Raw genomic sequence first — 15,647 nt, 5'->3', positions numbered from 1 at the left:
GTGTCAAACATCACAACTTTGCACTGGGCTCAAATATTTAAACAACCTACCTTTCTGGACCAGTGTCATGAATTGCTATTCGATTATCTGCCCAGATTCATGCTCTATTGGATGGTTATGGAATAGCAATGTCACAATATCCCCATCCCCAAAAGCATTTCTCATTTTTCTTTTCAAATACCCTGTACTGGAGATCCTGTCCTCTATGGAGTCTCCCTCGTCACTTGGACAGCACATCACTAACTGGAGGTTATGACAATTTTCTGCATTCTGGTGGGTCTGGCAATTCACTTTTACATGTCTCCACACAGGAAATCCTCAATACAAGGTGGCCTTTTTTGCATTCCGCCCCTTTTGTATATGAAATTTGTCTGATCATACAATAACATTTGCAATGTCTCTGAAAAGGAGGCCTCGACTTTCTGAAACTTGGAATTTTTAATAGCCTCGGCTTCAATCACAATTTTTTATTTATGAGTGTCATTCAATTGAGAAATATATAAGCCAGATATCAACAAACCCATCACGAAAAGGAATGAGAACATTTGACAGGTTCAATCATAATGAAGCTAGTGCTCAAAGCCTATGCAATTTTGTCTGGGTGAAAGGTTTTATTAATGGCAGGATTCTACCTCCAAATCTACAGAATCAAAGTTAGACATTCACTCAAATTATATGCTGTTTGCAAACAAATTGGATCAAAACTATCACCTAGGCTAGGCTTTTTAACAGATATTTGTATTATAAATGTAATTGTTCAGGAGCAAACTGCAGGATAGGTGAACTATCATGTCTGATGTAGCACACACATTTTATTTTGGCAGATTGTGATTGACCTTTGTGATTGAACCAATTAAACGAGATGAAGAATGTTTCTGGGATCCAATGTGCTCCCGATTCCGGAATCTGACTGAAGGGAAAATTGGCTCGGGTTCTACCGTCTCATTGGTTGAAAGAATTCCCACAATTACACGGAGATTTGAAAATTATACATACACAAAAAAATACAAGAGTTAACAGTTACAAATCCATTTTAGTTTGAATGAAATATTTAAAAATTAATAACTGAAAGTTCGCCTTCTTTGAGACACAGCGCTACAATAACTGGAAAGGACAAGGCAAGAAATTATTGAACTAAAGCCGTTTAAGTTAAGTGGTACCTTTTCCAGGTTCATGCTTTTCAAGGTGATGTCCATGGATTTGACAACTCCTGCCATAGATTTGGTTACCTAAAACAAGAAGTGACAATTTGGCCAAATGCAGAAATTAATTCATAGCCATAATCAATCTGTGCAACAAAGCTGCTACTCATATATCCTATCCTTTATATGAACACAATGCAACGGTATAGCTCATGTCATATAGTTAAAGAAACTTGCATTGCAAGTGGAAGTCTGCTCTGACATAATAGCTATATTATTGCCCAACATGCAATATGTACCAGCATCACTGATGACAAATTTGCAGTTTGGTCAAATAAGGGAGTGAAGGAATATGTGGGTACTGATAATAACCTTGATTTTACTCGGAATTTGTTGGCCTCTATTTTGCTTATGTTCTGTAGCTTTTGGAGTGATTTTTGCAGTAGTTTGTTGTGTGGCTCCAGCAAGGTGGTTTGACTTGCGCAGTTAATGCCCCAATGTGTTAGGACCAATCATAATGGGGTACTGATTTCAGCTGGCAGACAGTGATGGCAAGAACGACTGCACAATATATTTTAACCTGTTTGGGCTCCTGAAAAGATAGTTAGGGTCGGGTTATGTCACATACTTGGAACAAATTCTGTATTCCACATATGGAAAATAACTGACATACATCACCTGATGTACTGACCATTTATTTAGATAAATTATAAGGCTCACAATAACAACTTTTTTTATATAGGGCTAGAAATTCCCCACCTTTGCGCCTGCATTAGCCCAGGGGGGCACTAACGGGGCGCTACCAGCTTTGCAACCGGGCGTGGCAGATGTACCGATGCCCGCGAAATTCCAGTCGAGGTTTGCAGCGATGGTAACCCCTAACACTACGATCTCCTGCGCCCGGAGATTGTGACGTCATCGTGCTGCGCATCTCCCCTGTAGCACCCCGGACCCGAACTTCAGTTCCGCTCCCTGCAGCATCGTCAGGCGTCAACACCGGCAGCTGCAGGAGGCATTGTTAGGGAGGCTGGCCACTTGGGGAGCGGTATTTAAAGGTAAGGCCGCTTGTATCAATAAAAAATGTTTCTGAATCCCTTACGTAAATTTTTCACTCTGTTAAGAGTGCTTGGGGCTGATCGTCGCAGATCACAGTTGCCATTGGCGACAAGGGGATTGACATCAAGCAGAGCCTGCAGCAATGGCCCTTTAAGGGAGGGAAGGTGCCTCCGTCCCCGGCAGCGCTGCTCTCGACATTGGGCAGCACTGCACCACTACCTTTGACAGTGGTGCAGCGCTGCACCACTACCGCCCCTCTTGCCGGCTTTTAGCTCTCCAAGGGAAGTGGTAGCGCTTGATTAAGCGCTCCACTTCCTTCCCGGAAGTTCGCGTCAAAGTCACTCGCGTAGCGCCCGGTGATACTTTTGCGCTACCACAAAAGTTATCGCCCAAACGGGGCCCTACGCAATTTCTCCCCCATCGTGTCTTTAACGTAGATATTCTTCCCAAGATGCTTCATAGAGGCATAATAAATAAAAATGTATTCTGAGTTAAAGAAGCACACATTAGGAAAGGTGACCAAAAGCTTGGTCAAAGAGGTGGGTTTTAAACAACTTGCATTTATATAGCACCTCCCAAGGCATTTCATAGGAGTGCTACCAGACATAATTTGACACGGAGCCACAAAGGGATATTAGGACTGCTGACCTAAAGCTTGGTCAAAATAGTAGGTTTTAAGGAGCGACTTAAGGAGGATAGCGAGGTAGAGGAGGAGCGGTTTAAAGAGAGAATTCCAGAGCTTTATGCCTACGCAGCTGAAGTCACATCCGCCAATGGTGAGAGAAAGAAATCGGTGATGTGCAAGAGCCCAGAATTGGAGGAGCAGAGCGATTTCAGAGGGCTGTGGGGCTCAAGGAGGTTATAGAGAAAGGGATGGGTGAGGCCGTGGAGGGATTTGAATAAAAGGATGAGAATTTTAAAATCGAGGCGTCTCCAAACCAGGAGCCAATATAGATCAGTGAGCACAGGGGTGACGGGTGTTAAAGGAGGAGAGGTGTGAGGAGATAGTGCAGGAAAGTGGAGTTGAGGTAGAAGATCAGCCATGATCTCATTGAATGGCAGGCTCGACGGGCCAAATGGCCTACTCATGCACCTAATTCTTATGTTCTTATGTGCAGAGACAGAGGGGTTTAGGGAGAGAATTCCAGAATGTGGGGCCTAGGTGGCTGAAGGCATGGCCACAGACTTGATTGACAAAGATAGAGTGAAGTGAGAGAAGATGCATACAAGGCCAGAGTCAGAAGAACAGAATTTGAGGAAGACTGTAGGGCCGAAGGCAGTTACTGAAATAGAAACATGCAGGATCAAGAACGGAATCAAAATTCAAGGATAAGAATTTTAAATTTGAGGCACTGAAGGATTGGGAGCCAAGGTAGGACAGGAGTGATGAGTGAACAGGACTTGCAGAGTCCTGGATGAGCTGAGATTCGAGGGTGGAGAACGAGGCACCGACCAGGATAGCATTGTACTACTCGAGTCTGGAGGTGATAAAGGCATGGATGAGGAGCAGACATTTTGCCGAAAATTCCGGCCTCACCGGGTGCATATGTAGAGAGCACAGACCCAGCGAGGTCTCGCAAAAGGCGGTTTTCGAAGCGAGATGTGCATGCTCCGAAAACCACCTTTTCTGCTCTGTCAAGATTTCACAGATCCTCCGTATCCCTGGGAGAAGGACAACCACGCGGGAGATTGGGCTATTTGCCCAACTCATGCCCAGCAAATATCCTTCAAACTTTTACGCCTAGTAAAAGCAGGCGCATAGCTTACTTTTACCAGCGAAAGTTTTAAAACATATAAAAATGTAATTTAATCATTCATTTTTATGTTAAAAACCCTGTCCATTAAGCCAAGTTTATTTTTAACCCTATTAAAACAAAAAAATTCAAAAAATATCCATTTTTTCTAAAACATTTAATGAACTTTAATTTCAATTAATTTTTAAATATGAGTTTTTTTTTAAATTTATGATGTTGTGTTTCTTGTTTTAGGGGGTTATTCTCATTGATAGTAATGGGAACTCATACAAACAGAGTTCCGATTATCAATGAGAATACTACCTAGTGATTGGTAGTCCAGGCCCACGTGACTCCAGCATTTCCATATATAAAGGGGAGTCATCTCCCCATACGCTGCGCATCAAATGAAGGCCTCCAACCGCAATTGAAGGTTCCTCGGTGACCACCAGGTATTTTCGTAAAATGTTTTCGGGTCCGAAGGAAGCAATTTCCCCCCCCCCCCTCCCAATGTTTTGGTAGGCAGTCTTAATGATGGAGAGGATAGGGGGTTTGAAGTTCAGCTTGTTTGGTTCAGCCTGAGACACTGACTGGGGAGAGGGAATAAAGTTTGTGGTGGGGGCAGAAGGCAATTGCTACAGTCTTCCTAATATTGAACTGGAGGAAACTGTAGCCCATCCAAGACAGATTGTTGGACTAGCAATCTGACAGCAGAGAGGCAGTGGAAAGGATCGAGAAAGGGGATGGAGAGGTAGCACTGGGTGTCATCAGCATACATATGGAACCTGACCTCATGTTTGTGGATGGCATTATCAAAAGACAGCATATAGATGAGGAGGAGGACAAGGATAGATCCATACAGGATTCCAGAGGTAGCATGCAGAGGGAGGAAGAGGAGCCACTGCTGGAGATGCTCTGGCTATGATTTAACAGGCAAAAGTGGAACCAAGTGAGGGCAGTCCCATTAAGATGTAGATGGAGAAGCGTTGGACAAGGCTGGTGTGGTTGAACATGTCAGAGGCTGAGATGCTGCGGAGAGACTGTGCACCAGTCAGAGGATGTAATTTGTAACTTTGGTTAGGGCCATTTCAGGGAAACCTGACTGGAGTGATTCTAACTGGAGGGAACCATGTAAAAAGTGGGCACAGATTTTGGAGGCAGCAGATAACAAAGGCTGATTCGCGATACAAGCCATTGAAGGACCACTTCTCAGTGGACATCCATTAAGCACAGGTAAAAGACTGCCATTGCTCCCATCCTGATATTCAAAAATGGAACACACCCAACATATGACATTTTTCTATTGGCTCACACATACGTATGCTAACTTGGATGTAGATATCAGAAAGGTCCTTTACCTTGCCCATTGTAACTGCACTCTGAACACGTGCTGCCACAGCATCCACTCTGGCACTCATTCGCAGAAAGTTGATGGATTGGTTCTTTTGCCGGATTGCATTTTCTGCATGTATCCTTGCTACTTCTGTATTACCTTTCTGAATTGCCTAAAAGCAATCATAAAATGTGACAAAGCAGGCACTTCAAAATACATAATGTTGAGCTTTGTTGTTAAAAGTATCTCTGGGATTATATCTACATCAGTCTTTCCTTTCAATCCTCGCAAACCACTTTTGTTTTTAATGCATTCCAATAAATTTATAGGAGTCTCCGATGAAAATCTGTTTTCATCATACCCCACCACACAATGCAAATAAATGGCTTGCAAAATCTGCTTTCAGTTTTAAAAGTAGTTCATGTAATGTCAAGTGGCAAACTTGTATATTAAAACTCTTGCATCTATACACTTCCAGTCTACAAAAACTTACTGCTGCAATATATCAACTTTTTTATTTCCATTGTACTTGCTGCTCTTGGTTTGACCACTTGTTTTGGAAGAACATATTCTTTAACATCCTTACAACTTCGACTGATCATAGAATCATCAGTTGCAACATGAACAGTACATCAACTGATCCACAAGCAAAATAAATTAGCTACAAAAATATATAATTACCAAATTCAGTTGGGTTCAATTTGCAGAGACATTTCATCAAAAAATATATTAATATTGTCAAGTTAACGATCTTGGTAAATAACACTGCCATCTGTAGTCTGCCTTGGAGGAAATAAAAATTCATTTATCCTATAAAACTGTGTCAATCTACTTGACAAAAGTCTCATCAGAGAATGCCAAACTGGTGTGACAGAAATGAGCAAATACAAAGTTTTTCTCAACTATTCCTCCAACAATCTGTTAAAGGTACAGGAAATCACTGTGCCCCTTGCAGCTAAAGTCTTAATTCGCCTCCAACAAAAAAAGTGTGTTTTTTTTTCTCTATGGAGCATTTCAAAGTTCGCAGTGGTCATGGATGGATTTGCATTCAAGTATAAAATGGGACACCATCTGAAATTACTCTTAGAACCGTTAAGACTAAAATTTATTACAATGACACGACTGCCCACCTTGGGGTGATTCAGAAAAAGAGACGTAAACTCGGTGCCCTGCATGCTCGTGTTCATTTCCCCCACCCCCACGGTGGCTCAATGCAGTTTTACAACATGCATTTATAAAGCGCCTTTAATGTAGAAAATCTATCATCGAGATCCATCCAAAGACTCCCCATAAAACTCAGGCAGCTGTATATATTTCTCCTCAAAAAACATGATACAGCGTCGAAAATCCAGAGTTCAGGAATCCGTACTGTTCTGGAATCCGGACATCAGGACGATCCGTGGCGGGATCGTCCGGGAATCCGGAAAATGTTCCGGAATCCGGACACCTGCCTCGAGTCGCCGCTGACCTCTCCCCAGCTGACCTCTCACCCGCCTCGGGGGCCACCAACCTAGGCCCCCGCCTTAGACCGCCACTGCAGACCTTGCCCCCCGCCTTATGCCGACCCTCCCCTCCCTACTTTGGCCCAGGTATGTCAGAACTCGGGACGTTGGAAAGACATTCCAAAGTCCGGAAATACATGAACCTGGGCTCGGGCGTTTCTGGATTCGGAACGAGAGAAAGACGCTGTACCTGTATGCCTAACACAAACATTCTGTGTCCCACAGAATGCCATACTATGAGCATGCAAACAGTGGAGAATTACAGTCTTAATAAATTCCATAATTACTTGTCTTGGTTTTAGCCTCTACTTTGCCAAAGACCATACCTGCAAGTGAGCCCTTGCTCTCTACAAACTAAAGTATGGACTCTGATAATGTAGCATTGCCCAGGATTAAACAGAAACCATAACTGTAATCGGCTTTTGGAACTTGTTGGTACCAGCTTCCTCGTATTCTCCAAGTCTAATGGAAGCATAAGCATTCTGTCAGATCATTCACCTCAAGCTATAAACTACGGAGCAGATTTATTAAAAGTAAACCTTAAACAGCAGCATAAAGTCACTGCTGCAGATTCTATGGTAACAGATCGATTGCAAAAAATATCAAGGCAGCCACGTCATCTGTGGGCCTGGTTTAGTTTGCAATGCTACACCTACAAAATTATATCATGTGAATTACTAGATATCCCCTAAAGATGACGCCAAAATGAAATTAACATTGGGAAAGGTGAAATTAATGTCTGTAAAGGTGAAATTCACACCACAGAGATCACTACATATTCGGGGGCAGCTTTCTTCAAGGTCAGTGGTGAGCGGCCTCACTTCACCGCTGACCACAAAATCCAAGCTTAAATCTTTTTGTTCTTGGAAGATGAACAGTTACAACATTTTATAATTCAATTAAATCTTTGCTCCATGTTGGGCAAGAAAGAAATCTTTTAACAGGCATTCTATAAACAGATCAGCACGAGTACTGACTTCCTCTAGACTTGGGAACTTTAACAAAAAAAATGCCACTTTCAAGCTGCTTGTTGATGTCATACATTACAACACAACTGATATTTCCATTGGTCGTCAAGAGCAGCCAATGAATTTGCTGCAAAGTGACACTCAACCAACCAATTAGCTGGCTCAGTTAAGATGGATCATGATAAGAACATTTTCAGTGGGGGAAAAAAATGAAAATTCACAAAACGTAGACCTGAACAGAAATCGATCTGGGACCATCAGCAGCAGTCTGCAGTTTCTGCAAGTGACTTAAGTGATCCGTGACATGGAAAGCTGACGATTGCACATTAGCATAGAGCATTGGTTAGAAATTTTAAACAACTGTCTTACAATGTTTTTTAGTCATGTCTGATTGCGACCATGTTCCATGGTTGACAACAGTGGGGAGCAGCCCTTTCCCAACTTCACACATTTTTCTGTGACAAATAGAAGGGCTGTCTGATGTCACTTGTTTGATGTATACATTTGATTCGCTGAAAATACAGACTTTGGAGAAGCCAGGAGGTAAATGTGTAACAGAAGTAAAATGTGTCTGAGGAAGACTGGAAGGAAGTGTTTCAGTGAACTGAGCAGCTGAATCCCACGCAGCACCCTCACCCACCTGCTGTGCAAAACACTAACAATTAAATACCTTTTTGATTTTGGCTTTCTCTGTTTTTTCTTCTTTATCACATTTTTTGGCACTTCTGGAAAGGTCCTTTGCAGCAAACTTAAGGTTAAACAAGTGTTCTGACAAAAAGTGTTAAGGATGTACTGTCCAAAATGGTTGCTGCTATTTGCCGCCGAGAATGAGAGTTCCCGCCGGCTGCCACCCAAATTGGCGGCATAAGTCCCTCATTTGCCGCCCGGCGCCCTTTGAAGGACCTTCACGATGAATATCCCGCCCAAAGTACCATCAGGTACCCCCGTGGCCATCAGCAGTCCTTTGGGCAGCACCTGAACGGGCGGGGTCCTTCACCAATTTTGGGCTCTTATCTATTCATTATCATATAAGAAACCAAAAAGTTAAAAGCAATCAATGTAATTTGGAAAGTAAATATTCTATATAATAGGCAAACGTTTGAAACAGAACAGATTTTAAAACTTTCAACCAGACTATTTCTTACTGTAGATATTAAGGTGGTCTTAAAGTAACTTAAAGCCACGAAATGACTTAACTTGTTGGCATAATAAATAACAATGTGATTCCTTCATTTTTAGAAAAATGGTAACAATAGCATTTCTACTGTTTTACAAATGGGTGGTCTGAGCAAGTTGCAGTTGCAATGTTCTAGCCCACACTGCACTCTGGCCAAGCAGTCATGTGTAGTGTCAATTACACAAGTCATTACTCTGCCAGCTGAACTGAAAGGCAGCAGGACCTGGCACAATATCACAGGTCTTGAAACAGTTTCAATAATGCACATGGCTCTTTTACATTACAAAAGACACCCAGTGTGGAGTGTACACCAACGAATCACACCAAACAATGGTTGGCACTGGAGGAGGGGGCAGTACCTGTGGAACTGTATCCCAGCACAACTTAGTGTCTTCAGGTGAGATGGAAGGAAAATTGGGGAACAGATTAATCTCTTGGCCTTCAGAAACCCAACATGGCTTCAATACAGAAACTCACTGTTTTGCTTTTACCAATCTTGCTAACAGCACTACAATCACCATAAGCAAAGATCTCAATTGCTTCTCATCACCCAAGTACCCTGGGCTTCATTGAGATCACTGGCCGTTAATATCAATGCAAGAAAAATCAGATTTACTGGTGCAGCAAAGAATACCCAAGGCACAAAGAGAACTAAAACATTACAGTCCAGCACATTCCTCAATACAATTCACTGTATATAATAAAACCAGAATATTGGAATGTTTTTACATTTCACAATATCATTAGAATGCCACATTAATACAGAGGAAGTGCATTTTCTAATACAGGATATCGAACGTATTTATTTTTCTTTCTGGATAGATTTAGCTGTGAATGCTGGTTTATATTTACTAAAGTGAACATGGAACTTTCTGATCAACATTTCTGTTAAAGGATGGTGCTGCAAGGTTAAAGCTAAGCAGTTCTAATTTTTCAGTAGAACTCATATGTGAGGCGCTTAGTGGCATTTTAAGATCCCAGCCCTGGACCTACATTCATCATGTGGACACCTGTGAACTCATCCCTTTTTGGCATGGAAGCAAGTCATCCTCGTTTTGAGGGACTGCCTATGATGATGGACACCAAAAATCAAAGAAATCAAAATCACAAGCGAACTTATTTCTTTATACAAAAGCAAAATACCGCAGATGCTGGAAATCTGAAATAAAACCAATAATGCTGGAAATACTCAGCAGGTCAGGCAACACCTGTGGAGAAAGAAACAGAGTTAATGTTTCAGGTCGTTGACTTTCTGATAGTTTTTGAGAAATGTTAACTCTGTTTCTCTCTCCACAGATGCTGCCTTAACTGTGGATATTTCCAGCATTTTTTGTGTTTCTATTTCTGATTTCCTTATAGATGGCTAATGAGTTTTCTGTCTTACTGGTGTTTTTTTTTTTTTTTTTTAAAAGTGAGCATTAAAAAAAATTCTTCCTGCATAGCTTTTTTCTATTGTATTTTCTTGCATGATGTCTTTCCCCCCCTCCCTCTGCCAGGCAGATGTTGACTTATTGCTGGGGGAGTGCACCTGGGGAGTTACTGTTCCACATGCATGAACATCTCTCTGGTTCCCTGCCAATTCTTCACGAGCATAGATTATTCAACCTGATATGCTCTGTAACCAATGTCAACACACAAGCACTTTCTCATAGGAATCACTAGATATTGATTAAGAGCAGTAACCCTGGCCAATTCCCACCCCCATCCCTTCCTCCAACTAGCTCAGTGGCACATCCCTACCAGCTAGCTCTGTATGCAAAGGGAGAAATCAAACCTTCCTGGTCTGCTTGTCTCTATTGCACGCTGGGCAATACATTTATAAACTGAATCATCTAATATACCTTTTTTTCAAATTTGTGCACCATTTTATTGAAGTACTAGTCAGGTAAACCACTTTAAAAAAGGTGGAGGAGAGGAGCAAAACAAAACCCAGAATTGCAAAGCAGTTTGCAATCCATACTAAATAGTTGAATCATATACAGAGATTAATGGATATCAAAGAGCCATGACCAGGAAGTAAACTTACTGAAGTATTGTGATGACATCAGAAACCACAAGGGCGAGGCATGGGCAATCCATAACCAGTCACATGATTCCCAAAGTGAAACCACTCCCAGGCACCAATGGTTGTTTTTTTTTAAATGTACACTGCAGATTTTCCAGGTCAAGTGAATTCTAATTTTATTGCTGCAGACATCACACCAGACACCAATAACCAGTCCAGTTTTGTTAAAGCACAATGCTCTCAAAAGCATGATTAACAATTGCGATACAATCATTACAAGTTTGATAACCAACAGTTCCAAGACTGCACAGTTAACATGCATTTTAGAGACAGAACACACACATTTCATACAGTGCTGCTCAATCACTGTCTTCCTGCAAGTTACAAATATACACATGAGCATTTGATTATTTTACAGTCCAACACATCTCATTGTTCTGCAACTTAAGTACTGTTTTGTCTCTAAAAGCTCAAAGAAACATTTGAAACCTGAATGGAATATTTTACACAGTATGGCTCTGCAAACATATTTGGCAAATGATAGCTGATGGTTTTAACTGTGTGCAGATGTAAACTGAATACCAGGTAGCAAGCTCAGTGAATCTATGACACGTCTATAAAGATAAGTTCAGAAATATAAACCACTTTTTGAAGTGACTCTTTTTCATGATGTAGATACACCATATACAGAGCGTTTAATTATGCGCAGTGTTTTGGTTCAGCAGATTCCTAACTACTTTATAAACCTACAAGCAGAATATAGGTGTGAGAAGTCATAAAAACACCCAACAAGCACTAACTGCCCACACAGCCAGTGAAATGCTGATAGAAGTAAAAGCTGCCAGCTCCAGAAAGAAAGCTGAACTTGAACTCTGGGTGCTGATGAGGGACAAACCCAAGTGAGGAGAAGCTGCTGCAGGATGTGCTAACGCAATGTTCTTTTTCTAAAAGATGTGTTATTTTTAGTGTATTTCTAAGTTTGTTAGAAATATATTATTGCACAGTCAGAAAATACCAGTCACTGAAATTACTGAAAAAATTTAGAGATTCCATTAGATGGTTTTGAGATAGTTACTTTGCAATGGCACAATGAAATTAGGGTATTTGCTTGGTTTTATGTGGGTTGGTGGTTCCTGGTCAGCAGTGGTAGCTTTTCTTATCTTGGTGCATCAATTCAGCATTGTAAACTAAGCAAATAGCAGTTATTTAAGCTAATTAGGATGACGCTACTTAACATGTAACAGATGATCCAAAGATGAAGTTACGATTTTACAAGACAGGACGTTTTGGCATATAGATAATGGTGAGTTCAGACAGTAACAGTGGAAGATGTTACAGACAGAGCAATGATTGGCAGTTTACAGATACAATCTGAACCAGAGTGTGCGAGCATGTTGACAGATCTGAACATTATTTTTCACAAAATAAAATTCCAATTTTTGTTAAGTTTCCAACTGCTCGTACATTCTAGTCTCACTAATGACATTTTTCCTTATGGATTAATGTGATGAGTGAGGAGAGGCGAGAGGGTTACATTATCACTACAGTGCTGGAAGTGCTTTAAAGAGATTGGTACCAGGAACAGAGAGTTACTACATCTATAGATATCGAAACACACACATATATTCGAAACAAACTAGCATAAAAAGTACCATCCCACTCTTCGGAACTACCCGTTGGTCGGTTTACAAAGCTTGTTACCTCATGCCATGGTCCCATTTGGTTTGCATCCAGAGGGAGCAACATTTGAAGTAAAGCTGTGAGTGGTGGTGGATTAACTCGGCAATGGACACAAGCTGCCTGGCTCAGGGGACCGCCGAGCCCAGGTATTGCTGGCCAGGGCAGTGCCACAAGTCTCCGCACTGCTGCCCGACACATCCAGCCAGGCCCCGACAGCTTCCCTGTTCCCGACCCAAGGGACCCTCTCTGCTCTCCGGTTGTGTGCGGGAGCGAAGCCCGGGAGCCGGGAAAGGCCGCAGACCCGCGAGACCAGCCTGCGGCCTCCCCGGGCTGCCCCACACAGAGCCGCGGCCGGCCGGCCGGCAGACCACCCGAACCCGGGCCGCTCAGGCCCCAGCTGAAAGGATACTCTCCAGGCTGGACGACATCTTCAGCTCCAACTGACCGGCGGCGAGTCAGTCTCGGCTCGCTCACAACAAACAGCACTACTTCCGCTTCCGGCCGCAGCCTCGCTCCTACCGACGTCACAGGCGCGCCCTGTCAATCAGCCGATTAACCCCGCCCCCTGTCAATCAGCCGATTACCAACGATGTCTCCACAAGATCCTGCAAATCCCCTGGGAGGATAGGCGCACCAACATCAGCATCCTCACCCAGGTTAACATCCCCAGCATTGAAGCACTGACCACACTCGATCAGCTCTGCTGGGCAGGCCACATTGTCTGCACGCCAGACACGAGACTCCCAAAGCAAGTGCTCTACTCGGAACTCCTTCACGGCAAACGAGCCAAAGGTGAGCAGAGAAAACGTTACAAGGACACCCTAAAAGCCTCCCTGGTAAAGTGCAACATCCCCACTGATACCTGGGAGTCCCTGGCCAAAGACCGCCCTAAGTGGAGGAAGTGCATCCGGGAGGGCACTGAGCACCTCGAGTCTCATCGCCGAGAGCATGCAAAAATCAAGCGCAGGCAGCGGAAAAAGTGTGTGGCAAACCAGTCCCACCCAGCCCTTCCCTCGGCGACTATCTGTCCCACCTGTGACAGAGTCTGTGGCTCTTGTATTGGACTGTTCAGCCACCAAAGAACTCACTTCAGGAGTGGAAGCAAGTCTTCCTTGATTCTGAGGGACTGCCTATGATGATGATGATATTTTCAGGCAGTCCCCTGGAGTGGAGGATGACTTGCTTCCACACTAATATGAGTTCTCAGGTGACTGATGAGATCAATGCGGGATCTATAGTCTCTGTCACTAATAAAAACAAAAAATGCTGGAAATCTCAGCGGGCCAGGCAGTATCTGTGGAGAGAGAAAAAGGGGGGCCGAGTAATGCCAGGAGTTAGAAAAAGATTACTTGAGATAAGGTGTGAATGGCGGAATAATAACCAGCTGCCATTGGAGACAAGGAGAAAAAACCTAGGTTGGGGGGGGGGGGGGGAAGGAGGCCAAAGATTGGCAGTGGTTACGCTCTGAAATTGTTGAACTCGATGTTAAGTCCAGAAAGCTGTAAAGTGCCTAAACGAAAGATGAGGTGCTGTTCCTCGAGCTTGTGTTGAGCTTCGTTGAAACAGTATAGGAGACTGAGGACGGAGAAGTCAGAGTGGGAATGGAGTGGAGAATTAAATTGACAGACGATTGGAAACTCAGGGTCACGCTTGCGGACTGAACGAAAGTATTTCGCAAAGCGGTCACTCAATCTACGCTTGGTCTCCCCAGTGTAGAGGAGACCACATCGTGAGCAGTGAATACAGTATACTAACTTGAAAGAAGTACAAGTAAATCACTGTTTCACCTGGGAGGAGTATTTGGGGCCCTGGATAGTGGGAAGGGAGGAGATAAAAGGGCAGGTGTTGCATCTCCTGCGCTTGCACGGGAAGGTGCAGTGGGAACGGGAGGGGGTGCTGGGGGTGACTGCGGAATAGACCAGGGTGTCATGGAGGAAGCGGTCCCTTCGGAATGCTGAGAGGGGAGGGGAGGAGAAGATGTGATTGGTGGTGGGATAATGCTGGAGGTGGCAAAATGGCGGAGGATAATCCGTTGAACGTGGAGGCTGGAGGGGTGAAATGTGAGGGCAAAGAGAACCCTATTATGGTTCTGACGGGGGGGGGGGGAGCGGTGAGTGCAGTGGTGCAGGAAATAGAACAGACACGGTCGAGGGCCATGTTATCCATGGCGGAGGGGAATCCTCAGTTGAGAAAAAAGGAAGACACGTCAGAGGCAATAGTGTGAAGGTGGTGTCGTCAGAGCAGATGCGATAGAGAAATTGGAAGAATGGAATGGAATCCTTACAGGATGCTGGGTGGGAGGAAGTGTAGCTGTGGGAGTCAGTTGGCTTATAGTGGATTCTGGTCGAAAGCCTATCCCTGGAGATGGAGACAGAGAAGTCGAGAAAGGGAAGGGAAAAGTCGGAGATGGACCATGTGAAGGTCAGGTAAGGGTGGAAATTGGATGCAAAGTGAATGAAATGTTCTAGTTCAGGGTGAGAGCAGGAAACGGTACTGACACAATCATCAATGTACCAGAAAAAGAGGTGAGGGAGGGGACCCGAGTAGGACTGGAACAAAGAATGTTCCACATATCTCACAAAGTGGTGGACTTAAATGAAAAGTTGTTCAATGTGAGAACAAGTTCAGCCAGGAGGAGGAGGGTGGTGGTGGATGGGACTGGTTGGGCCTCTGCTCGAGGAAGAAGCAAAGCGCCCTCAGGCCATCCTAGTGGAGGATGGAAGTATAGAGGGATTGAACATCCACGGTGAAAAGGAGACGGTTGGGGCCGGAAAACTGGAAACTGTTAAAGTGACGGAGGGCGTCGGAGGAGTACCAGATGTAGGTGGGAAGAGAGTGGATAAGGGGAGAAAAAGGCCCATCATCCCTTTTGTCTCTAATCTCACCTGCCTTCCATCCTATCACAGACCTTCCCTTTTGTTCTTTCTTCCTCTCCCCCTTTCAGTGCTTCTTTCGAATGTGTTCTTTTCAAACACTCGCCAGTTCTGACAAAGGGTCATCGACCCAAAATATTAACTCTGTTTTTCTCTCCACAGATACTGCCTGACCCAC

General features: G+C 43.6%; 1 protein-coding gene across 1 annotated transcript in view; it reads right to left on the bottom strand.

Annotated features, from left to right (window-relative positions):
* The window catches only part of chmp1b (charged multivesicular body protein 1B), a 34,367-nt gene extending 21,262 nt beyond the window's left edge, over positions 1 to 13,105 (bottom strand). Inside the window, exons 1-4 of the mRNA XM_070883125.1 lie at positions 13,006 to 13,105; positions 8,405 to 8,502; positions 5,290 to 5,436; positions 1,161 to 1,229 (exon numbers count right to left, since the gene is read on the bottom strand). Of these exons, the coding sequence (XP_070739226.1) occupies positions 1,161 to 1,229; positions 5,290 to 5,436; positions 8,405 to 8,502; positions 13,006 to 13,024 (333 nt within the window). The 5' untranslated portion in view covers positions 13,025 to 13,105. The remainder of the gene's footprint in view (positions 1 to 1,160; positions 1,230 to 5,289; positions 5,437 to 8,404; positions 8,503 to 13,005) is intronic.
* Positions 13,106 to 15,647: the final 2,542 nt, after the last annotated feature.

The sequence above is a fragment of the Pristiophorus japonicus genome, chromosome 6 (genome assembly GCF_044704955.1).
Source record: "Pristiophorus japonicus isolate sPriJap1 chromosome 6, sPriJap1.hap1, whole genome shotgun sequence".
Lineage (NCBI taxonomy): Eukaryota > Metazoa > Chordata > Chondrichthyes > Pristiophoridae > Pristiophorus > Pristiophorus japonicus.
Note: the sequence above shows the minus strand (reverse complement) of the source record. Positions and strands in the feature narration are given on the sequence as shown.